This window comes from Balaenoptera ricei, chromosome 4, assembly GCF_028023285.1.
Source record: "Balaenoptera ricei isolate mBalRic1 chromosome 4, mBalRic1.hap2, whole genome shotgun sequence".
In the NCBI taxonomy this organism is placed as follows: Eukaryota; Metazoa; Chordata; class Mammalia; order Artiodactyla; family Balaenopteridae; genus Balaenoptera; species Balaenoptera ricei.
In genome coordinates, this window is record NC_082642.1 from 87308930 (window position 1) to 87334975 (window position 26046).

A 26046-nucleotide genomic window follows, 5' to 3' on the forward strand; every position below is an offset into this window, starting at 1 on the left:
AAGAAATAACCAACAGGATACTTACAGGATAAGCTCTGTAGTATCCTAGGGTAACAAGTAACTACCCAAAGAGCAGGGCAAGATGTTACTTTTTTTTTTTTTACCATCAAACTACTAGAGTTTGACTAAATAAGCTTAATTTATTTGAATCCATTTAGATTCATACCAAACCCAAATACAGATTCAGCTAGAAACAGCTAACGTGTGTGAATTTAGCTGTTCTTCATTCTGCTTTAGCAATAAAATACATTTACTTTCAATAATTACTGTGCTGCTAAAGGACACAAAAACTTTTAACCAACTGGAACAAACGTTTACTTATGAACTCGAAGCACTAATTTACTTCTAAGTCAAAGGTTCACTGGAGTCCAAAGAGAAGACAAATATGAAATAAGTTACACTGTTTTGCTTTCTCTAAGGAAATAATTAAGTATTAAAACCTGAATAAAAAAAAAAAGATAAGGAGTCCTGGCAATGGACTTTGTTTACCCAAATTTTATAGTATTTTACCAATTTCATTAATAACCCCCCAGTGTTTTAAAATTGATGCTTCTGTACTTTTTAAAGCACTTTCACATATATAGTCCCATTTTACTTCAAAATCAAATGAGATGGGCTTCCCTGGTGGCCCAGTGGCTAAGAATCCACGGGGCAATGCATGGGGACACGGGTTCGAGCCCTGGTCCGGGAAGACCCTACATGCCCCGGAGCAACTAAGCCCGTGCACCACAACTACTCAGCCTGCACTCTAGAGCCTGCGAGCCACAACTACTGAGCCTGTGTGCCACAACTACTGAAGCCCGCACGCCTAGAGCCCGTGCTCCGCAACAAGAGAAGCCACTGCAATGAGAAACCCACACACCGCAATGAAGGGCAGCCCCCGCTCACTGCAACTAAAGAAAGCCCGCGCAGCAACGAAGACCCAAAGCAGCCATAAATAAATAAATTAAATAAATAAATAAATAAAAGTTCCCTTAAAAAAAAAAAAATCAAATGAGATCATTAAAGGACTTCCTACAATTTTACCAATAAAGGAGCAGCAGGGAGCAAGGTCTTCTAATGACCAAAGCTAGTTACTGATGAAGTCTCATTATAAACCAGTGTTTCTAATTCCTAATCATTACACTTTGCTATGCTCTAAAGCAGCATTATATGGCCACTCTCAGGAACTGACGGAAAACAATGTGTACCTTCTACTAAAAGTATTCACCCAATACATACAGCTAATTCTATACTTTAGCCCCAAACCAGAAAGAAGACTGGAGAGCCTAACTCTCCTAGGCAAAACCACTTACTCCTTCCTTTACATGCCTGCAATCCCTCATTCCCACCGCTTCTACGGCTCTTACAACTGAAGGGTCACCACAGTAACTACTGACATGTATTCCTCCTGGGCTAAAGTGCAAGCTCCTCATTGTTACTCATCATGTCATGTTTTTAATTCCAAACTTCTGGCACAATGCCTAGTTCCTAAGACTGTACCACATGAAGAAAACATGATTGTTTTTAAAATTAGGGGGAGGGACTTCCCTGGTCGTCCAGTGGTTAAGACTCCATGCTTCCACTGCAGAGGACACAGGTTCGATCCCTGGTCAGGGAACTAAGATCCCACATGCCACGCAGTGCAGCCAAAAAAATTAGCAGGAAAAAAGAAAAGACAGGTGTATACATCTGTAAAATAGGGCAAGGTTTAGATGTGCAACTTCCTGAGAGTAAAAAAAAAAAAAAAAATCTACAGACAAGAAAAGAAAAAACTTAGACAAAATAAAAAAGTAATCACGCTCCCAAATTACTGATCTATCAGAGGAATATCTTTCTGCCCTTCCAAGTAAAAAAATAAGCAAAGAGAAGTTAGGAAACAAAAAACCAAGGATATCTTCTCATTACTTAAATCCTGGCTCTTTTCAATTGACAAACCTATTGATCACAAATGTTGAGACAAGTACAATTGTCTTACCTCCTTAATTAGAAGCTTAAAAACTGAAGGCACTTTCACAGCAATTTCATTTACTCCGTAAAGCAATTTTCTATAAGAGGAAAATACAATAATAATAATATTACATTATATTATATCATAATAGTACAATTTAGGGAAGGCATTGCATCAGATAAGGCTCAAACCACCGACTGCTCCTTAAATCCAGAACTTAAACATTCATGTTTCTAAACAGTTGTCTTCTACAATTTAAATTCTCTATCTACAGTATTTAAATCAATGTAGTCCATACTGGATAACTATACTATTATCACTTTATCTTTTTGTGTGACAAGTACCTTTCCCACTAGTCTATAATAACCATATCAGCAAAAGACTTTCTTTTCCATCCATGAACACAATACATCTCAACAATTTTGAATTGCAATCAATTTTTGCAAGAGACTACATAAGTAAATTTGAGGGGTCCTGTACTATTTTTCTAATAAGAATACTGTACTAAAAAATGTTTATTTCAAAACATTATACATTTGGCTTTTTTTAATGTTTAAGTTGCTTAAAATCTTCCACTTAAATTCCTTATAATAGTACTTTCTATATGATACATTAATTCTTGCCTTTTATGAAGTAGAAGCCTGAATGAATGAATTTATATTCCAACCCTTTGAAAGAACATGCTATAGGAGTACAAGAAAATTTCTAATGTAGTTTGAAAAAGGCATTTATCTCTATGATATGTAATACACTGGTATACTTTTATACTTTAGCAAAGAATAACACTATAAAAAGGATTATGTCTCCCAATTGACAAATTTTCATTGTGGTAAATTTGAGCTCATGCTTACAATTCCCAACATTTCAGTAAATCTAAGATTTGAACTGTAAGACATTCCATGATTTTATGTACTATCAAGAAAGATAAAAATGCTGTCAAGTAAAGGATGACACTCCACCCACTGTATGACACACCCTCCTCACAGAGATGCTAAAATGCAGGGAAGTGTGCACCTTAGAACTGATGAAATACAGTATATTATCAGGGATATTCACTTCAAAATCAGCTTCAACATTTTTATAATTCTTAAACTGAGAGACAATGTTACCCAAATAAAATATCAATAAGTTGTCAACTACTATAATACTTAAATACCTGTTAATATTACAACTATATGGTAAAAGGGTAGACTATATACACTACTTTATTTAGGAATTTTGACAATAGATCTAACTTTAGTTGGATAAAAATTACCTGTAGGCATGCATCCCCTTTGTCAGTCCTGCACTATGCTTTTCATAAATTGACGTACAAGAAACACCTTCATCCAGTCCCCTAAATAAATCCAAAGTTTTTACTTTAAACAAAGTTTAAAATATCCAAATGTCTCAATGCCTCATTTTTCTATATTCCTGGTTTTAAAGTGTGACTTCCTTACAAATAGAAACCCCTAACAAAAACTGAGATATGGATGAGAATTTTTAAATCTCCAATTCCTAAGATAAAACAATAATGAAAGGTGTAAGTCTCAAATGTGGCAACTTTCTAAATAATCCAACGTATCACATAATAAGATGGCTCTCAATACTCAAGCTTATGTAACAATATTATTATCCTTTAAGTCTGTGCCAAAGTTGTAAGAGCTAATAATTAATAAAATTAAATTATGACTAACTCAAGAATTCCAAACTAAAGATGAAAAAGTTTTTACTTTTTATCTAGTTTCCCCTCTTCAATTTTTAAGCTTCACTCTAAGAAGTCCTACTCATTTTTCTTTCTACAAAAGCATCAATCTAAATCTTTCCCTCATCTAATACATACTGAGAAGAGAAGTGCTGAATCTGTATGAGTCACAGGCAATGTCTAAAATCTGTAACAATTAAAACTGGGATTCAACTAGCATATCTACTTTCCGCCACAAATGTCTTAATTATGCTTATTTCAACTGAGATGCTATTCAGAAAAACTCTAAAGAGAATCTAACACATCATTTAACTCCAATCCTTTTCTACTTTTTTCGGATAGAAAAACCAAGCTCCATGATTAGCTGCTATCACTGGGATAAGTTTAAATTCTACAAGTTGGTATGGTTGGCAAAGGCTACACAGCAAATATGTTTGACTCTTTTTTCCCACTGAGGTTGATTACTTCTCCAAAGGTAGCAGGGATCAGCTCCAAGTCAAAATTTTTAAAAAAAACAAAATGACAGTTTATAGGCAGTGTTCTATAAAGAAAGCAACGGTTCTTAACTAGGAATGGTCTTCAGAAGTAGGCATGTGGAATTGCCCTGCTCCATTCCAGAATATACCAGTTCTTTAGTGTCTGAGGAACAAAATCCAGGCATGAACATTTTAAATGTTCACAAGGTGATTCTTTTTTTATTGCTAATATTAAGAATTCCTTTGCCACTCTCAAGCAACGATACTTAACGAGTGTTTATAATAATCACTTTAACAGCAATAAAAATAGAATCCTAGTTAATTTAGTACTTATATAATTTGAAGCCTCCACAAAAAATAAATTTTAAAGGATTATTCCAATCTGTCCTACCCAAGGCTTAACTTGTTTGATGATGTCCCATCTTTATCCACATATTAAAGTGAAATTTATGTTTGTCTATCACTCCATCCCTCAAGTACGAGTGGATGGAACTGTCAGGAAATTGAGAGGTGATAATTCAGATACTCTGACAGGCTAAAAGGTACACTCAAAATTCACTTTGAGGTGAACCCTCAAAAAGAAAAAGAACTGACAGACTAAACGGTATACTCAAAATTCACTTTGAGATGAATCCTCAAAACGAAAAGGACTCAGACTGGATTTTGGGACCATACAGCTTCTAACTTTTATGTAAATTTTGCCAAGGTACAAGTTGCAGATAGGATTTATTCTAAAATGGTTATTAAGTATTCAAATAACACCAAGGAGTTATTAATGAACAAGTGAATGAAAGTTATGTAACAAAAACCTCTTCAATTTTATGTAACACTAAAATGAATTCTTTTCTAGCTAAAACAGTATCAAGATACTCATAATCCAAACAAAAGAAAAGTACGTACTTTAAGAAAACAAAATTGTGAAGGGTATCATTCCAGAAGTATTTTACACTATGGTGGGTGAAACAACGAATCTGTAGAACATACATAAAGGTTACACCAAAGAGCATTATTATCACTTGTTAACAATTAAGTTTACTAACACAAATTTAGCATATAGTATAATAACTATTAAAATTAAAGCAATCACATGTGACATGTAATCTATTTCTTCTAGTAAATAACTAAACTGTGTTATATACAATGATAAATAGGCATTTTATATGCATATAATTTTATCTCAAACAAAAAAAACTGCAAGTACAAAATTATAGACTATCCGTAATAGTACAAAGTGTAACAATTCTGGTTCTTAAAGAAACTTTGAGACTAAGATCACAATATATATCCGTAATAGTATGAAATGTAACAATTCTATCCATAATAGTATAAAATGTAACAATGTGTAATAGTAGAAAATGTAACAATACTGGTTCTTAAAGGAACTTTGAGACTAAGATCACAATACCTGTTGTGATTGAGGCTGTGAATATTTATTCATCTCAAGCCTATTCTCTTCAGCCAGATTTTCAGTTAAGTGAACTGCATGGCCATTCGAAACCTTATTAGCCATAGATTTTGGGCTTGAAAATGGGGGAGTTTCCAGAGAAAGAAAGCGAATTTTTGCACAAAACCACATTCTGAATTCATCCTTAGAAGAGAAAGGAATAAGGATAAAGTGTCAATTATGCATATTACATAACCATATATATTTGGTTTCCATTCTTTACACGATATATTATTTACTTATCTCTAATTGAGAAAGTGTCACTTTCTACTCATTAAATGTTAAACCATTTCACGAAGATGCATAAATTCAAACATGAAGTGCTTTCAACTGCTCACCATTTTATGTCATACTTCACTGAGAGGATCTCATAAAAGATCATAATTTCCTAATTTATCCAACTATATACTGAGACTAGATACTAAAGCTTCTTATAAAATGCTTCCAATTAGGATTTTAAAACAAAGCCTAGGGTGCAACAGCATCGCAGAGTAGAAGAGATCTGGGATACAGTCCTGTCAAGTGACCTCGATACACCAACCATTGATCCAATCTCTCAGTGCCTCAAGAACTATAAAAAAGGGTAGATGTGATCATTTTTTTTTAATATTTATTTATTTATTTATGGCTGTGTTGGGTCTTCGTTTCTGTGCGAGGGCTTTCTCTAGTTGTGGCAAGTGGGGACCTCTCTTCATCGCAGTGCGCGGGCCTCTCACTATCGCGGCCTCTCTTGTTGCGGAGCACAGGCTCCAGACGCGCAGGCTCAGTAGTTGTGGCTCACGGGCCCAGCTGCTCCGTGGCATGTGGGATCTTCCCAGACCAGGGCTCGAACCCGTGTCCCCTGCATTGGCAGGCAGATTCTCAACCACTGCGCCACCAGGGAAGCCCAATGTGATCATTTTTAAGATTCCTTTAAAGTCTAATCACTGGGATAATAGTCACTTCAAACACAGATGCTTTAGAAATACTAGGATTAGTATTCCTCATTGTATCCTAGCAGTGATGTTCTCTTCGTATTTTATTTTGAATACACACAAAGACATTATTTTACTCCTCAAATAATCAGCTACAAGTAAACACGTGGACTTACAGTAGTCCTCAGCAGCACCACTTCACAGTCCTTAACTGCAGCTCTAATACAGGTTGCCTTTACCCGCCACTCGGGCATCCAATAGAGGAGCAGGAGAAGAAAGCCGCCAGTACACACCACTCCGAGAGAAACTATGGCAAGCTTCCAGCGACACAAATTATAGCCATAAATCTCCTGCATGGACACAGTGATTACACATCAAGTGACATGAGAGGTAAATTTCAAAGTGACAACCCTATCTTTCCCCCTACATACCACCAACAAAGACTTGAGTTTTATTAAGCTGACTTTAAACATTTTTTATAAATGGAAAATTAGAAATTTTGTATTTGGGATATATTTAAGCATTAGCTAATGTAACTTCTTAAATTATCAAATGAAAAAACATATCTCTTTCCTTTAAGTTTTAACAGTTCACAAGTGAAACAGGAACTATACTGGAACCAGAGGTGTTACATAATCCCAACTCAAAAACACAGAAGGAAGACAGCACACTGATTTAGCTGTTGTTTTACTGTATTTTAGTTTAGCATTTTTTTTTAATATCCTTTTCTACTTCCCTAGAAATATAAATTCTTCACACTTTATAAGTGTATTATAAAAGCTGGTTACCATTTCATCTTCTTGTCCCTGGTTGATAGTCTTTCTTTCTTCTTTGTCCATATCTACAGCGTTTGGAAAGGTCTTGTGCTTCAGAACAATTGAAGATAACTGAGGGAAAGAGGAACAAATATTAGAACATTATTTTGTATCTTGGTAGACTATATCTGATAGTAACTTCATACTACCAGATTTCTTGTTTTGATACAAGTTTAACTGATATTTAAGTAGTCACTAAAGTGCTGATTCTCATGACATTTTCAATGGTGTGCCAGTTCTTGAAACTGCCTGGCTTACTACTATCACAAAACTTCATTAATTAATTTATACTAGCACTAGCCTTGCTACAAAGTCATTTAAATTCTGAGAGAAACTATTAGTGCAGACTCTTCCTTTTTCATTCCCCAGACTCATCTACTGAGCACCTATCACATGTATGGCAATTGCTGGGTTAATCTCTAAGGCAGGTGTACCTCTATTGGAGACCACTCAACTAACTATCTCATTCTGATTCCAAGTCCACTGAGCAATCTTATTGTCCCTGACTACCCATAATGCTTGTGTAGGAAAAAATTCATTGAGCCCACTGACAAAAATTTTTTTCCTGTATTAAAAAACAGATTAACTTCAAATATTAGACATTCAGCCACACATTAAAGAGAGTTGCAAAATGTAAAACAATGTCAGTTTTCTCGTTTTTTTTTTTTTGCTTCTGGAAACTATATATATTTTTGGAAAATATGTTACTTAACATGTAGTATCTATTACTGTTCTATTAAATTAATATTCTTAAAGATCTATAAAAACTAATGTGGCGATAACAGGTATAACACACATACACAAAAGCTCCTTAGGGTTCACAATAGTTTTCAAGAATGTAAAAGGGTCTGAGCCCTGAGTCCAAAGAGTTTGAGAGCCACTGCTTTAGACTAGGCTGATCTCTGCAGAACACAGTGGGAATATTACCTCCCTCATTCCAGATGCCATACCTCCACTCATCTATATGGTGTATAGCACAAGCCTGACACATGGTAGGCACTCAAAAAATACTTGCTGAATGAATGACCTGATAAAGAATTTGTGCTAAGACAGCAATAGCCACATGTAATGTTTACATGATATGAATTAATAGCAAAGTAAAACCAACTGCAGGATTTCAAGTTAATCCCCCCCCCCCATAAGACTACTGAAATTTCCTGATTTATGTCATCAACAAAATGACCAATAAAAAATATTGATGCCTCCTGAATGGGCACTCAAAGTTTCTCTACCTTCTGGTAGCTCTGAAGACGGGGTTAGGGCTAGGTAGAGTCAGGGCTTTCCACAGAAATAAAATGCAAGAGTTTGATTACAAACAAACACACACACACAATATATTGGACTCAGTGCCATCTTGGAAAAGAAGCCTCAGAGGTATCTTGTTTCTCAGAGGAAAACAAGACACATTATCATACAAAACCTTTTAGGCAATTTAGTAACAATTTCTTCTCAGTCTAGGGTACTGTTACAGCCCTGAAAAGTATAGTACTAGAGTCATCCCACCATTGTAAGACTGTTTCATCAAACCAATACAACTTGAGGCAGCAGTTATTCTCAAGGGCTATACACCTGCTGCTATAGACTTTGGGGAGAATTAGCAAGTCCAACCTCTTTCCCTGTAGAAAAGATCAGCTGTTGTTGCCTGAACCTGTAAGGTTTATTCCAATCCTGCAAGGTTTCAAATGTGTACATGCCTACCTTCAAAGGGTAATAAGGCAAAGGAACTCTGCCCTGACACTGTCCCCACTAAAGAATCCAGTCTGCGGTTCTTAACCTTTAATCCGTGGTTCTTCCGTAAGTTCTGGACTGTGTCTCAGGATCATCACTCAGGATTCACCAGAGTCATTTTTAACAACCAAAACATATAATTCTGATCCCCATTTCCCACCACCACCTAAAGTATGTTTCTCGAGGGGAGGAACCTCTTCAAATTCTTAAATGGAGAGACTTCTGCTTCCAACCAAGACTAGCCCTCCTAACTAAAACAACAAAATGAATAAAATATATAAAACTATATAGTCTTCAAGGAACTGGACGTCAATGAAAGAAACTGATACAAAAATGGGTGAGCTCTACGATTGTCCCAGTTTACAAACTGAATAATTTACAGGATGCAAAAAAAAAAAAAAGTGTAGGACAGGAAACCCAGGGGGAGCCCAGCAATCTTCCTGAGTTGAAGAGATGAAGCTGAGAGTCTGGGGAGGCACCAAAGTGACTGGGTTTGCAGGGCAGATTACCAGAGAAGAGATATGTACAGAGAAGGAACACTGAAAATCTGCAAAGTGGTCCCTTCTCGAGTCTTCAGCTGAATACTGATCAGCACTTGTGTGTGAGGAAACTACCAAGACCAGGGGAAAATCCACCCAAAAGGTTTAAGGGGAAAAATGCATCAGGGCTCACACAGGGCTGGGAAGAGTACCTGTTGCCACCAATCACAGTGTAAAACTTCATAGCTGCATGAAATCAGGAGGAGTACTCAGAGGGTTTTGCTTCAGTAGTGGGTTCAAATTAACCCGAAACTAAAAGCTACTCTGATCCTGCCTAACAAAACTTTTAAGACTTGAAAGAATAAAATTGTTTCCAAGTAACTTAACTGCTTCACAGAACACAGTCCAAGGAGATTTATAGGAATACAAAATATCCAGTTACAATGTCTGATATCCAATTAAAACTTAACAGGCTTGCAAAGAAGCAAGAAAATACGACCCACAATGAGAAAAATCAATGGACAGAAGAGGACCTAGAACTGACAGAGATAATAGAACTGGCAGACAAGGACATTAAAATAACTGCTGCAACTATATTTCATATGTTCAAAAAGCAAGAGGAAAGATTGATCATGTGAAGCAGAGACATGAAAAATATAAAAAAGAACCAAATCGAACATAAAATAAAAAGTACAATGTCTGACTATATATGATGCAAACTATCATATATAGAATGGATAAACAAGGTCCATGAAAAATACACTAGATGGGATTAACAGCAGATTCAATATTACACACAAAAAAATCAATGAACTTGAAGATATAGTAATAGAAATATACAAAATAAAAAATGGAGAGAAAAAGACTAGAGGGGAAAAAAAGCTAGCATAACAGCATCAGTAAGCTGTGTGACAATCTCAAGCACCCTGATATACATGTAAGGCAGGAGGGAACAAAAAATATGTAATTCTATACTGGCCCCAAAATTTCCAGATTAGATGAAAAACTATAAGCCCACGGATCCAAGAAGTCCAACTAACACTAACCAAAGAACATAAGAAATTAAACCAAGGCATACCACCATCAAAACCCATGATGAAAAGTGGGTTATATATATACACACACACACACACACACACACACACACACACACACACATATATACATGTATATATGTGTATATGTATATATATGTGTGTGTATATATATACATATATATATATCTTGAAAGGAGCCAGAGAAAAAAGACATGTCACATACAAGGGAAAATAAATAAAAATGACATTAAATTTCTTGCTAAAAACAATGCAGGTGAAAAGACAGCAGGGCAACATCTCCGAAGTACTGAGAAAAAGAAACTATTCCGAGAATTCTATACCCAGCAAAAATATCTTCCCAAATCAAAGGTGAAATAAAAGTCTTTTTCAGACCCAAAAGCTGGGAAAAATTCACCAGCAGAGAACCTACACTATTTAAAAAAAAAAAAAAAAAAAACTGTTAAGGGAATTCCTCAGATGGGGGAAAAAAACATAACCAGTGGTAATAAGGATCTCCACACAGGACTGATGAGCACCAGAAATGGTAACTAAGTGGGTAACTATACATAGCAACAGCACAAAGAACATGGAGAAATGAAAGTACACTCTTATAATGCTCTTAAGAAAGTAGAAAAAGAACAGCAAGTTATACCCAGTGTAGGCACTTAAGGGAAAGACTAAAATTCAGAGAAGAAATAAATGAAATTTTAAAAAACAGAAAAATGATGGAAAAAATCAATGAAACCAAAATCTGGTTCTTTGACATTAATAAAATTGATCATTTCTAGTTAAACTCAAAGGGCGGGGGCACAAATTATCAATATCAGGAATAGAACAGGAGACATCACTACAGATTATGCAGATATCAGAAGAATAATCAAGGAACCAACAAACAACTTTACACAAACAAACCAACTTTTCTGCAGGTCTGAACTTACTTCCCAATAAAAAAACTTAAAACTTAAAAAAAAAAAAAGAAGAACCTAGTGGCAAGATGGGAATAAAGACACAGACATACTAAAGAATGGACTTGAGGATATGGGGAGGGGGAGGGGTGAGATGTGACAGGGTGAGAGAGTGTCATGGACATATATACACTACCAAATGTAAAATAGATAGCTAGTGGGAAGCAGCCGCATAGCACAGGGAGATCAGCTCGGTGCTTTGTGACCGCCTGGGGGGGTGGGATGGGGAGGGTGGGAGGGAGGGAGATGCGGGAGGGAGGAGATATGGGAACGTGTAAAAAAAAATAAAAAAAAAACAAAAAACAAACAAACAAAAAATCTTTATCAATCAGGGGATGGCTGTGAGTTGGTAACTGCTAAAGCTGACTTAAAAGCTGAGTGATGAAAAAAAATTAAAATTAAAAAAGGAAAAAAAAAAGCTGAGTGATGGTCCATGAGAGTTCATTATACTCATCTTTCTACTCTTTAATATGTATAAATTGTCCATAATGGAAAAGTTTTCTTAAATAAATAAAAGCCATCCATTTGCTAAAATATGGCACAAATGAACTTATCTATGAAACAGATTCAGAGACACAGTGAATGGACTTGTGGTTGCCAAGGGGGAGGGGGTGTGCAGGAGGGATGGATTGGGAGTTTGGGATTAGCAGATGCAAACTATCATATATAGAATGGATAAACAAGGTCCTACTGTATAGCACAGGGAACTATATTCAATATCCTGTGATAAACCATAATGGAAAAAATATAAAAAGGAATGTGTGTGTATATGTGTGTGTGTATATATATATATATATATATATATATATATATATATATATATATATATATACATACATACATACATACACAATTGAATCACTTTGTTATACAGCAGAAATTAACCCAACACTGTAAATCAACTATACTTGAATTTAAAAAAAAAATTCACCCATCTGAAGGGAAAATAAAAGAAAATTTTCAGAGAAGAGTCATTCCTGGCACCAAGGGATATGAATCTTGAGGACTCTGCCTCTGAGTCCCAAATCTACTGACTCAACCTATTATGTTCAGGTATTATCCATAAACTCTTACCCCTGGGTTTTGAATCTAACTCTTCTTCACTCTTGTCTTTCATCCATTGTCTAGAAATATAGATGTACTTCCCCACTTCTGTAAATTCTAAGTGTTCAATGTAGAATATATTTGCAGATAAATAAGCATGCTTTTTATAATTTTAGAAAAAGAACTACCATTAAAATTCAATGTTTTCCTTAATTCCATATGCTCATAACTATTTAAAACCTTTTCCCAAATATCTCTTGACAGAGTTCAAATTAGTCCAAGATAACTATATTTTCATCTCATCTTCTACAGGTAAAAACTGACCACAGCAAAAAAAATACTCAAATTATTTTTAAATGAGCCATTACACATGGTGCACTGCCTACAACAATCTATGTTCATACTTTTCTAAATACAATTCTTGACCGTATTATCTCATTACTCTTTTTATAAGTGTTATTTCTCTGAAATTTAACTTACTTTTTAAGGCAAAGTTCTTAAGTCTTACCAAATTTTACCAAAGATGAAATATTAAAAATAATTTAAGTAATTCAAATTAAAAGTTGCTCTAAAAGTCACCAATTATTATTCTCTATAAACATATTATACTTCATAGGAAATTACTAAGAATTTACTCTTCACATAAACTTTTAGTAAAACCCAGTGAGACAACTGCAACAGCTTACATTTAAAACATACACATACCATAAATGTATAAATTTTAAAAACATGTACATATATAGAAAGCCCTTAACATTTTTATGACATCATGAAGATAAAAATCTATATAACATATTTCAAAATATATTACTTACCAAGATGAAAATACATATTAAATACTATTCTACCATTTACCCAATTAGATATTTAAAACATTAATATCAAACTTCTAAAATCCATTTAACTTACAGAAGTACAACTTCCGGTGGTTTGCTTGAGTGCATGTGCTTTTTAATCAAGTCAATTTCTAGATCATAAAAAACAAAGAAATTTTTCTTACCAATAGCACTGTATCATCATTCCTTCCAACTGTTGATATTAGCAGAGCTTTCAAAAGCCGGCTCTTAATAACAAAAATAAAATGAAACTAAGCATAAAAATCCATTCAAATGACACCTTTCTGCCACATACTTGTTTGGGTTCTTTTTGAACTGTTTTCAAAATGACTAAGACATTAAAATTTAGGATTTTTTAATGCTCCAATTTTAAATGGGTTTTCAGAAGATATACCTTCTGCCATCTGACTGCCACTGCAGAGCTCCTATTACTTGAATAAATCATATCTAGCTAGCATACTGAAGTCCCAATTCCACGGTGCATGACTGAGCCTTGATGTTATCTAAATAGCAAGCAGCTTATAGGCTATTGTGCTTAACCAAACCCTTCCTTGCATTTACAATGAACCTGATTTTTTTGTGTGAGTAAAAACAGCAGCACAGGACAAAGTGAAGCTATCAGGAATAAATCACACAAAATCTAATGCTAATTTTTGTGAAAGTTAACTCATTTTTTCACATTATGTAATTACTAAGAACCATTTAAGGTATAGTCTTAAATCTAGGGTTAAGAGTCAGATCTCATTTCCTAAAACAAGATGAGCTGGCCTTAACAAGCATAGAATCCCCACACCTAAGGCATCTTTGCTTCAAACCTGAGTTTCGCATTAGCTGTAACAATATTATAATATTATATGTGGAGGGTTTTCTTTGAGGATACTCAATGTATGTGCTTAGATTTCCAAAGTAGGTAATTTTATGAGGTGAATTAGGGAATGATCTGCCAGTCAAGTAAAACCTCAAGCAAAGTAAATTCTGAATAAATATTTTTAATTTAATCTTTTACTTCTGTTGGTATTTGCCAACTTCAGGGAGATTGAAGTTAAAAAACTAAAATTAAAAATGTACTATTCAATATTTGCAAAACTAAATAAGTATTAAAAATTCTCAAATGATATTTTTTATAAGTTTGGAACATGTACTTCTTAAGTTTTAAAAATTAAAACTGCACTAAAATTTTTGGGCCACCTTGTATTGTTGAAAAACAAAATGAATCATCCCACTTTATTTTGTAGTTCTAGGATTTTTCCTGAGAATTAAACATACCTATACGTGTTAAATAAAGATTTGATAAACACACCTTTCAGGACCACAAAGCAAAGGGTGTTTTAAAGATTCTGAAGTATAAACAGCAATGCCAGCATTCTGTATTATTTCATCAATATTTCAATCAATATTATTTCATTGTCAATTTTGTAGCATCCACAGCAATTAAGATGACCTTCCGCAATTCAAAAGCAGTTCTACCTTTACAACTGAAATAAAATGCGCCCTATTAATATAAAATCCTAACTCTACTCACTGTCCAACCTTAATTTTAATATCTATACAAATACTTGTGTAAAAAGAATGAAAAAATCTCAATCTCCCAACAACAGTAACCGAATTGTGACAACTTTATGAGGGCAAAACTTAACACTTCAAGTCAGCTCCTAACAATAAGAATGACATAATATAATTTAATGAATACATGGAAATTTTACGAGGATACCAGCTAAATCTTAACAAAGCTCTACTCAATACCCATTTTATCACTTCCCATCTTGAACTTTCTCTTATAATACATGCTTTTGTTTCTGTGTTTAGGCTTAAGGAAGACCATTGTATCCAATATACACCAAACTAAAACTGTATTTACATTTGTAAAATGCAGTCTTTGTATAATTATTTTTTTTGTAAGTTACAAAACAATGTGATAGCTGTAACAAAAAAAGTTATAATTAGGAAAGATAATGCAATTTTCTGTCTTAGGGTCAATTCAAGAACATTAAGAGTCATAACCTAACCTGCACTATAACATACGTGCATACATTTTTATCACTTTTATTATATACGCTATTTAAACAAAGAAACCAACCCATTTATTCAGAGAAACCCCATGTGGTAAGACTATCATTACACAAAATAATGGCTTTGAGTATTACAGTCAATTGTATAGTATTTAATCAGTAAAAACTGGGAGAAGGCACATTTGGACTCACAAATGGTATCTATGCTTTATTCTCATTATAAAAAAAGGAAATGAGTAAAACATATAATTTATATACTGCATAATTAAGTTTGCATAATTAATTAAGTTTGTCTACTTAATATGAATGAGAGATTTTTTTCATTTATTCAAGTTACTTTGATCTTAAAACTTTTATACTTCCCCTAAACCTTCCTCATGTATGTGACTTTCTAAAACTCCATACTCAAGGACTGAGAGTTATGAAAGTATTATAATTGCTAGATTGATTTCAAAATCTTACCATCTATTATGAAAAATGCTACAGCAGACAACTGAAAGTAGTAGAAAGGCTCACTGTGATAAGACCAGTCCTAAAGAGTGAATCTTCAAAACTGGCAGAACCAAAAAGGCCTCAAAAGAAAACTGGCACCCACCCCTAAGACAACCAAAGGCTGAATATATCTGTAAATTGGTGACATAACTATCAGGGGTAACAGTGTGTCAGGATGGGAATGAGGGAGACTTTCGTGTTCTTTGAATGCTTTCAGCATCTATGTGCAATAATATTTTTAAATAGTTAAAGAAAGAAAGGAAGGAAAGAAGACTGAGCGTATGTACAGGATTCTAATTCTACCACACATGGCCAACTGTGGGCCTGAACTTGTAGGAATCTCCAGATGGTCTCTATCAGACCATTCCACTCTCTTTGCCTGGATCACACTCTTATTGTTATTTTACCCCAGACAACGTAAAGTAGCCATTTTGAAGGCTCCTTTAACAAGCATATTTCAAGAAAGCTACAGTTAGCTATTTTTTTTTTTTGTCTCCTCCATATTTTGGCTCCACTGAGGAAAAGTACTAGCCAGTGATACAGCATAAGCAACAGCAAATTCTAAATTATTTTATCAAACTAATTCATCTATAAGTATTAAGTGAGCATATATGCCATGTTCACTACTATATTAGGAACAGTAGGAGATATACAACTTTATCCCAAAATACAAAAAAAAAAAAACAAAAACAAATGAAAAGAGTACACAACTCAAGAATCAGCTTCAACTTGTTCTTAAATGTCAATTAATTCAACATGAACTGTTTTGCAAGTTCCTTCACCCATCTTGGTTTCAACTTCTCCACTAAAATGAGACGGTTGTAATATTGGGTTGGCCAAGAAGTTTGTTCGGGTTTTTCTGTAACATTTTACGGCAAACCCGAACGAACTTTTTGGCCAATCCAATAACTCATGATTTATTCCAACCATGAAAGTTTCTGAGCTACACAAGTATCGCCTGTGTATATAGCCTTCTCTTGCACTCTTTCACCACTAGGTGACGTTCCAACATTGGTAAGAAAAGAGGCTGACAGTTTTCACAAACCTTAGCAAGGCAATCACTGATCAAGAATGATTAAAGGTAAGAAATTTTATATAGTTTTTTTTTAGTACCAATGGAAATACTAATAAGAGAAAGTAGGAGTTGCCTATAATAGAACTTCTGTTTCATGTGTCTCAATAGAAAAATAAGACATGGCAATAAACATAAAACATATGATAATGGGAGGGAAAGGCAGGCAGGTATATTATTCCCTTTGTAAAGATTACTGCCAAATTCACAATCATCTGAAACTAGAATTTAGGAATCTTACAATGCTGTAGAACCAGGGAGGGGGAAAACAGTAACAATCAAAGAGCACATGATCCTATTAAAAAACAAGGTGAGGTAAAGTATGAAATTACGTGATAAAACATTATTTGCCTATTAAATTGGCACACACACACAAAAAGAGCACCTTTATACACTGCATCTGTACTAGCTTTTTGGAAAGCCAACTGACAGTATACAAAAATTTAAACCTCCTACATACTTTGATCCAACAATCCCAATTAGAAATCCATGTCACATGTACCTATACATGTATGTTACCACTAACAGTTTCTTCAAATTCCTCTCTGCACTGTTAGACTTATGAAATAGACTATAAAAGTTTTGTGCTTTTTTTTTTCTTTAGGGGTGAAAGTGGGTACTTACAAACAAACAAGCCTAGCTGAAACAAATGAGAGTATTTTAAAACACGCACAAAAGAAATTGTGTGCCATGGGCATTTAATACAATAGGAATTGACAAATCAAGAGTTCTAATAACAGGGTCCAGCGGTTAAGAATCCACCTTCCAATGCAAGGAACATGGGTTCAAATCCCTGGTCAATCCCTGGTCAACACTGGTCGGGGAACTAAGATCCCACATGCCGCAGGGCAACTAGGCCCGCGAACCACAACTACTGAGCCCGTGTGCTCTGGAGCCCACGTGCCACAACGAAAAGCCCGTGCACCGCAACGAAGATCCCGCATGCCGCAACTAAGACCCAACGCAGCCAAATTAATTAATTGATTAATTAACTAATTAATCAATTAATTAATTTTTAAAAAGAGTTCTAATAACAACTGCATAAATAAACCAAATTGTTTGTTTGTGCCTAAGTCCCCAAACTAAAAGTTACACTTTTAGGGGTAAGGGATTAAGAGGTACAAATTATTACGTATAAAGTAAGTTACAAGGGTATATTGTATAACATGGGGAATATAGCCAATATTTTAGAATAACTATAAATGAAGTATACTCACTATACTGAATCACCATATTGTACATCTGTAACATATAATATTGTACATCAACTATACTTCAACTAAAAAAGTTACACTTTTCAGAGGTAAGGTAAGGGTTTTTGTTAAGCAATATATACATGAACGTTTCTTCCATTTTAATGCAAATTAGTGACTATTTCTTCTAAAATGTAATGCTATTAATCCAATCCCTAATAACTTGTTTGACATTTCAATCAGCAATTTAAAAGATGGTCTTTGAAATCTAAAGATTCATTAATTCTAAGACTCGTATTTTCCACATTTTAGCATAGTTAAAATTGGGATGTAACATAGAAGAAACCTTACTGCTTCAGTTGACAGGTAACCGTGGTGATGCAGTGATCAATGCATGCACACACTCAAAGTCGGTGTCAACTGTTTATGGCATTGTCATTACAGTTGAGTAAAGTGCATTATTGGCAGTACAATGCTGAGTTTAAAATTGATTATTAAAAATATTCAAAAAGATTATACTGTAGTTGCATATTGAAACAAAAAGTAATCATTTGCACAGAAAAGTATCAAAATAGAGCAGCAGAGTGGAAAGGAAGAACTAGGATCAGAAGGGGTGGGGGGATAGGGAAGAGTAGAGAAGGAAAAAAAAAGAGGGAAGAACAAAAGAACTTTCCGGAGAATTATACTTCTAAATCTTCAGTATGTTAAGGAGTCACACATAGAGTACAGATATGTTCATTTTTCTTATAACAACAAACTCCAAAATAATTTTTCTTCACTAACTCAGCATATATCACTTCAGGATTATTGTATTATGCTTACAAGAAAACAAAATTAGTTTTACTCATGATCTATACCACAGTATGGTTCACATTTCATTTTTCCAAACATTATAAAGGCTCAACCTCAAAGAAGCACAAAATCACCAGGAAACCATTCTGTACAAAAAGTACAATCCTGCAAATTTCCAATTACAACTGATAGGCACTTGGATCAGCTTTTTTCAATTACGTGAATTTTTTTCCACTTTACTCCTTTTTCCCCAATTTGAAACTTACTCATGCTGATTCAGCATAGAACGGAAGTATAAAGGCCTTAACATCTTCATTCAGCAAACATTTCAATAATACAGAACTTTAAATTGCTATTGAAGAGGATAACGGCCTTACTCATGGTACAACCATCACAGAAATCTAAACTTCCTCATTTCCTATGGTCATTCTATAAACCACTATTCAGGATTAAAAAAAAAAAAAAAAATTAATGTATTTGGATCCTATGTCAACCGTAATAATAGTGACTGACATTTGTAAAGGATTTTTAGTTTACAAAATATTATCTATTTACCAGTTTTCAATCAATACTGTCTTTTAAAAACAGGAAAAAAAATAATCTTCACTTAACTAAGATTAGCATTTTTCACTTTCCCTAGAAAGTCAAGCATGGGGTGACTTTATACCGAAAAGCCTTAGCAACAAATTAATGTAGACAGCACCATCCATTTTCCAAAAATTCATTTGAAAGCAGCATGTACTTGAAATACACGCTTTCATACGGAAAACAGCGTAGGTTCCTAAGACAGCCCACAAATGACCATTTTACCTCTCACAATGCTGCTGAATTCTACTTCATATTACACTAGCCTGGGTGTTGAGGGAAGTAGCCAGGTTACCAAGCCTCTACTTCCTCTGTCCACTTCTTAATTATTAATATTCCCCAAGCCTCTACTTCCTCTGCCTACTTCTTAACTATGAATTCCTCTATGCGTCTCTCTCTGTAACAATGTCATGGGCAAAGGGCGGCACCACTGGCCCATCTACAGTGGCAACCACCAATCAGTATTGTCAGCACTGCTCTCTCAGGAGCTCCAGACCCACGGATTCAAACATCTACGGTCCATGTTTGCAGACAGCTAAATCCAAATGGCTTGTTTCATCTTTCTTCCAAAAACCTGCCCTCCCACCTGCTGCTGCCACTACCAATTCCCTCTACTCCTTTAACGAATAGGACTTGCCTAAAAAGCCATGCCAGGAATTTGGAAGTCATCCTCGACTCCTTCCTATCCCACACCTTCTACATCCATCTGGGCACTAAGTCTTATCATTCCTACCTTTCTCAAACCCACCTCACCCCACCCTATCTGCACTGGCATGCCTCACCTTGGGTCCTGATCCCCTCTCCAGTCTCCCTCATTCTAATCAATATACGAACCTGATGTGATCGTTTCTCTCTGCTTAAAATTTCAAGAGCTTCCTATTGTCTGCAGCAGCATTTCCCAACTGGTAAAAGTCCCTCCAAAATAAAAAAATTTTAAAGGCATTGCCTGCTCATATAAATTGAAGAAAAGTACTGCATTAAACAAAGTTAAGTAGCCCTCTTACCAGCAAGACTTTGGAAAGTCTTACAACACACAATACTATTATGTGTTTGCCTACCATGGGAAACTGGGGCAAAAGAGAGACCCAACTGGGCTCCAAGGACAAAGTCACAACTAATTGGGAGACACATAAAATCCTTCAGAACCTGGCCCTGCCTAGTTGTCAACACCATCTTCCATTCATTAATGGTTATTATTCACCTCCTACAAACCTTACATCCCATCTATACAGAACACAACTTGCAGTTCCTCAAAGAGCCCTACTGATTCCTGATTCCATTCTTTTATATACATCGTTCCTTCTGCTAAGAATGCCGTTCCCTAGCTTAGGCTGGCTGAAGCTCCTGCTGGTCCTTCCAGCCCCTGGTCAATTATCTTCTCTACTAACCTTTGATTGTCCCTTCCACCCCACAGCAGACTTGTCCCACCTCTGTCCCTCCTCTACACGTGTCAGAGCAGTCAGCACTTGTCTCACAATATTGGGCTTACAGACTAAAAACAGACTTAAAGTTGGGAAGCAGGCCAGCACCCAGCAACATAGCTGACTGAGTCAGAAAGGGCAAGACAGGAGGTGAGTGTGAAGAAGGGGTAAAATCTTTCCTTTTTCTGGGCAAAATTTCACAACAAAGTAAATTTTGTTTTTGCCCTGCTCCCACACCTCATCCCTATGCCCCTTTCCCTCTCCTGACTCTCCCAATACCCTCTCCCCAGGTCCTTAGTGACCTCACCTAACCCTATACAACCGCCGCCACAAGACTATGCTCATCAGTATCAACTACTTCCTCGTCCAGTTCATCAAGAGTTATTCTCTTCAGAAGTTAATACATAAATGGGTTACAGCTTCTCAAAGCTGGCAAATCTAAGATGACTCTCTAGGCAACAATTTTTTTTTTTTTTTTTTTTTTTTGGGCTGCACCATGAGGCATGCAGGATCTTAGTTCCCTGACCAGGGGTTGAACCCGTGCCCCCCTGCAGTGGAAGCGTGGAGTCCTAACCACTGGACAGCCAGGGAAGTCCCCAAAATATTTTTTCTTTAAGCATGAAGGAGATACAGGGAGTAGGCATTACAGTTCTACCACTCAGAGAGGTTGGCCCATAAAAGTCTGGGAGTCCTCCTGACTGAGTCTCCCTGCTGCCCAGGAGCAGCAGTGGGCACTACTGGCAGAGACAGATGGAGCTGGTGCTATGGCAATCCTACGGATCACCCATTCTTTTTGGATTGAAAAGTTTTATTTGTTTTAGAGACCAGTGATGGTCAATTTTTCCTTATTATGGACAGAAAGTCTCACCAACATGGTCACCGATGAACTTAAAACAGTGCCTCTATCCTAACCAAGTAATATCTTAAAATCCAACCCTAGACCATTGTTTGATTTAGGAAAATGCAAATTAATTGAGAAAACCAACATGTTGCCCAAGTACCCTTAATATTTCAAAATAAATCTGTAAATATCAAATTAGCATTCTAGAAAGAATCAGTATGGTTTATCACTACTTCCTATTTCATAAAAAATCATTTGATAGAATGTCATTGTCTACACGTGCCAAGTACGTGCTAAATGTTGGAGATTACAAAGATTAAATTTCTAACCTCAAGAAGCCAAACCTAGGCTAGACAAGTAAGCAAACATATCAAAGCGGTTGCACACTGCAGTAAAGTAAGTATCATGCGAGCACTGGGAGCAGGGAGAGGCACGGGGAGGGAGGAAGAGGCAGCTAAGGGACAGAAAAGTCTTCAGAGAAGAACTCTCCCTTGATCTAAGACCTCACGGGTGTGAAGTTCATCAGGCAAACAAGCAGTAAAAAGAGGGGAAATAAGAGAGAGATGGAATCCAAGTAGAGGAATTACCATATGCAGAAGTGCTAAGGTGAGAAATCCCAGAAAATGTCAGGAATACAAGTTACTTGAACTAGCTGGAGCACAGGATGGCCTCTGGGGAATGGCTGGAAATGGAGCTAAAAAAGATGGAACAGAATCAGATTATGATGAAAGACCTTGTTTGATAAAGATATGGATTAACTTGTACGTGATGGAGATTCTGAACTTTTCTCAACTGAGAGACCCAAGGCCGTGCCAAGGGGCCACATTCCCAAAGAATACAATGTGAATGGTGTACAAAGCAGCAGTTCTGTGTTCCTTTGTTAGACTGTTTACCTCCAAGAAGGCAGAACTCACTCATCAACATATACCCAGCATCTAGCCCTGTGCTTGGCACAGACAGGAACTAAAAAAGTATCCGATAGTTAGATGTGCCAACACAATCTTAGGGCTCAACTAAGAGGCCCTAACCCAGCCTCATTCCTTACTGCCTATAAAACTCACAACTCTTACGTACTACAACAATTGGTAATTGCCACAACTTTTAAAGTAACATGGGGAAAGGTATGGGCTGCACCAGAGATTAGAAAGGATTTTGGGAAAACACACACCAAGATGTTTTTGAACCTAACAAAATTAAGCAGTTTTTCTACTCTTCTCACCAAAAACTGAACAGAAAACAACTGTGGGTTAGCTCAAAATTATTCACCAACTAACTCTAAGACAGTGGTGATAACTATAAAAAGTATATTTTTATATAGGACCCATGGAATAAAAATCTATTTTAACTAACAATTTGCTAGACTAGTCTTTCAGGCAATTAAGTGCTACTCAGGCTACTTGCCTGCAGTACATTACATTTCACTTCGTAAACTGAATTATATTATGATAATTAGCATGTACGTAAGAACTCCATCTCAGGTGCTTGGGAAAACAATAAGGAAAAAATATTTGGTCTACGAAGAACCAGTGACTACATTTAAAGAAATCAATCCAAAGGCCAGAGAAGTAAAACAAAATTTCAAGACTTCTTTTTAAAGAAAAGATGCAGACACATTTTACTAACCAGAGTTTCTAAATGAAAATAAGGGAACATAAAATCCTATTAAATAAACATAATTAAACATATTTTTAAATTTTATGATGCAGCCAGGGAGAAAGACAACAGGTAACATTCACACAGAGGATAGGGGAAAAAGAGACTACAAACACACCCAGAGACATCAAGATAAAAATATACGTCAAATGTACATTAGAGACCCATGAAATTAACATCTTGAGCTCTACAGGATGTCGCTACCAAAGATGCAAAATCATGGTATTTTTGCTATAAAAGCCTGAATTAAACAGTATATCATTATTGCCTGCTGCTCCAGTTGAGAAAAAGCAATCCTCAATCACAACCCACACACACACTCTCTGATGACACACAGATACACACAGGAGTGTGACTTGTTTTGAATACGTTAAATGTTATTAAACTAACAGATAATAGTAATTTACCAATTACTGAGCCTCTTATCCTCACAATTCTCTATGTTTTATTATCTCCATTCAGCAAATGAAGAAACTAAATAGGGTTAAGGGACTACAGAGCTAGTAAGTGATGAGGCTGGAATTCAAAATCACTTGTATATGGCTCTGAGGCCACATTTTAACCAATACACATGCCCTCTCCCAGGGCATATGACTGTTAAATCTTTAGTCACCATAACATTTCTTTAACGACTGGTGTTTTCTTACTGTGCTATCCCCAGAGTGATATTTAAGTTCAAATACTTTAAATTTCATGGAAAACATTAACAACTTACATAGTTGTTTTTAAATAAGGCAAATCTTTTTAGCAGTAAGGAGACATTAACTCTTAAAAACACTGATAGGGCTTCCCTGGTGGCACAGTGGTTAAGAATCCGCCTGCCAATGCAGGGGACACGGGTTCGAGCCCTGGTCCAGGAAGATCCCACATGTCACGAAGCAACTAAGCCCGTGTGCCACAACTACTGAGCCTGCGCTCTAGAGCCCCCGAGCCACAATTACTGAGCCCACGTGCCACAACTACTGAAGCCCCCGCGCCTAGAGCCCGTGCTCCACAACGAGAGAAGCCACCGCAATGAGAAGCCCGCGCACCGCAACAAAGAGTAGCCCCGACTCGCCGCAACTAGAGAAAGCCGGGAGCAGCAACAAAGACAGCACAGCCAAAACAAAAAAAACAAAAACAAAACAAACAAAAAAACAAACAAAAACACAAAACAAAAAACACTGATAGTAGCTGAATATCCACCTAGAATTATAAAAAGTACCAACAGTGCCCCAATAATCCCAACTTTATTACCTAGCCCTTTAATTATGCTAGGTTTTTTGTGTGGTATAAAACACCCAGTATAACCCTAGGGAAACAGCAGATTTTCCTAAACACCTAATTTCTTTCTCCATTATTCACACTGTGAAATCACATCACATATGGATTTAATTACAATTCAACTATCTGTGCTGCAAGAAAAAAGAAAAACAAGAGGGAAAAATACTCTAAATAATGGCAGCAGGATGCTTGCCCTCACATCCTTGTCCCAGAGTGAGCATGCAACGGAGACTAAATCTGGTGTTCCTTGGTCAATCCAAAGCACATAACCCATTATGATTCCAGAAAAAAGTAACCTATATTAATAGCTGAAGAAAAAACTAGCTGTGAGAATTGAAAAACCATGTCAGTTAACCAGTTTTCAAACTGGTGCCTTCCTAAATGACTTTTTCATGGGTAATTTTGACTACACAGGATTTTTACCTTAAATGAGAATGCAGGCCCAAAGCCCCTACATAAAAGGGGATTTCATTTTATTCAGCTGTTTAGATCAGAAAGAATTAGGAACCAAAATACTTGTCTTTTATATATCAAAGTAAGTTACTAACATATTTTTCATCCTATTTTACAAATGGGAAAAATAAAGCAATAGGGATGCTGTAAAGAAGCCATGCTAGACACATATGTGGGAGCTGTTCCATGACTTATTTTAAAATAAACTGAAAATGTAATAGAAGTCTGTTAAGTGATCAAAATCAATCCTTTAAAGTTGGTTCTCAATAAGAAAAAAAAAAACAAACCACAAAACATACATTGAGTTTTGAGATGTGCTATCACTTCAGAGTACAAACTAAAGACAAGGGTGAAAAGAACACCCAACTAATAGAAAGCTTCTCCTTCACCAACATGCTGTCACTTACCTATCCAGACATCAGTTTCCTTTTCTATAAAAAGAAGGGGCTAGTCTAAATAACCTACAACCACTCAGCATTATTATTTTCCAATCTCATACCTCCTTACTTCAATGTCCAACTCATAAAATCCTTTGTGAAAAAAAATAAAAAAACAACAACAAAAATAGGAGTCAATTAATCTAGCTTGCTATCACTGAGGCAGACCTGTCTTTCACCTCATCACCCAACAACAGATATAAATAACTTTTATTAAAAATTTCTGAGAAAGATTATATAGATATCAGCGTGTTCCACATCATGTAATCAAGAAATTCTACTTTACAGTTAACTCACTTTTCCTGGAAATTATGCTTCTAATCTAACTAGTATCTGAGTGTCATTGGATATATTTTTTTTTAATTTTGGCCACGCTGTGCTGTTTGTGGGATCTTAGTTCCCAGACCAGGGATCGAACCTGGGCCCCGGGCAGTGTAAGCTCAGAGTCCTAACCACTGGACCTCCAGGGAATTCCCTCAACGG

General features: G+C 35.9%; 1 protein-coding gene across 4 annotated transcripts in view; it reads right to left on the reverse strand.

Moving 5' to 3' along the window:
• Positions 1-26046, reverse strand: part of ATP13A3 (ATPase 13A3) — a 79883-nt gene that overhangs the window by 49261 nt on the left and 4576 nt on the right. Inside the window, exons 3-9 of one of the 4 annotated variants that reach the window (XM_059920790.1) lie at positions 13426-13483; positions 7237-7335; positions 6625-6798; positions 5496-5678; positions 4991-5061; positions 3186-3266; positions 1958-2027 (exon numbers count right to left, since the gene is read on the reverse strand). In XM_059920790.1, the coding sequence (XP_059776773.1) occupies positions 1958-2027; positions 3186-3266; positions 4991-5061; positions 5496-5678; positions 6625-6798; positions 7237-7287 (630 nt within the window). In that variant the 5' untranslated portion in view covers positions 7288-7335; positions 13426-13483. Of the gene's footprint in view, positions 1-1957; positions 2028-3185; positions 3267-4990; positions 5062-5495; positions 5679-6624; positions 6799-7236; positions 7336-13425; positions 13484-13516; positions 13580-26046 lie in introns of all 4 variants that reach the window. The other 3 variants (XM_059920789.1, XM_059920791.1, XM_059920788.1) reach the window with 3 other exon arrangements.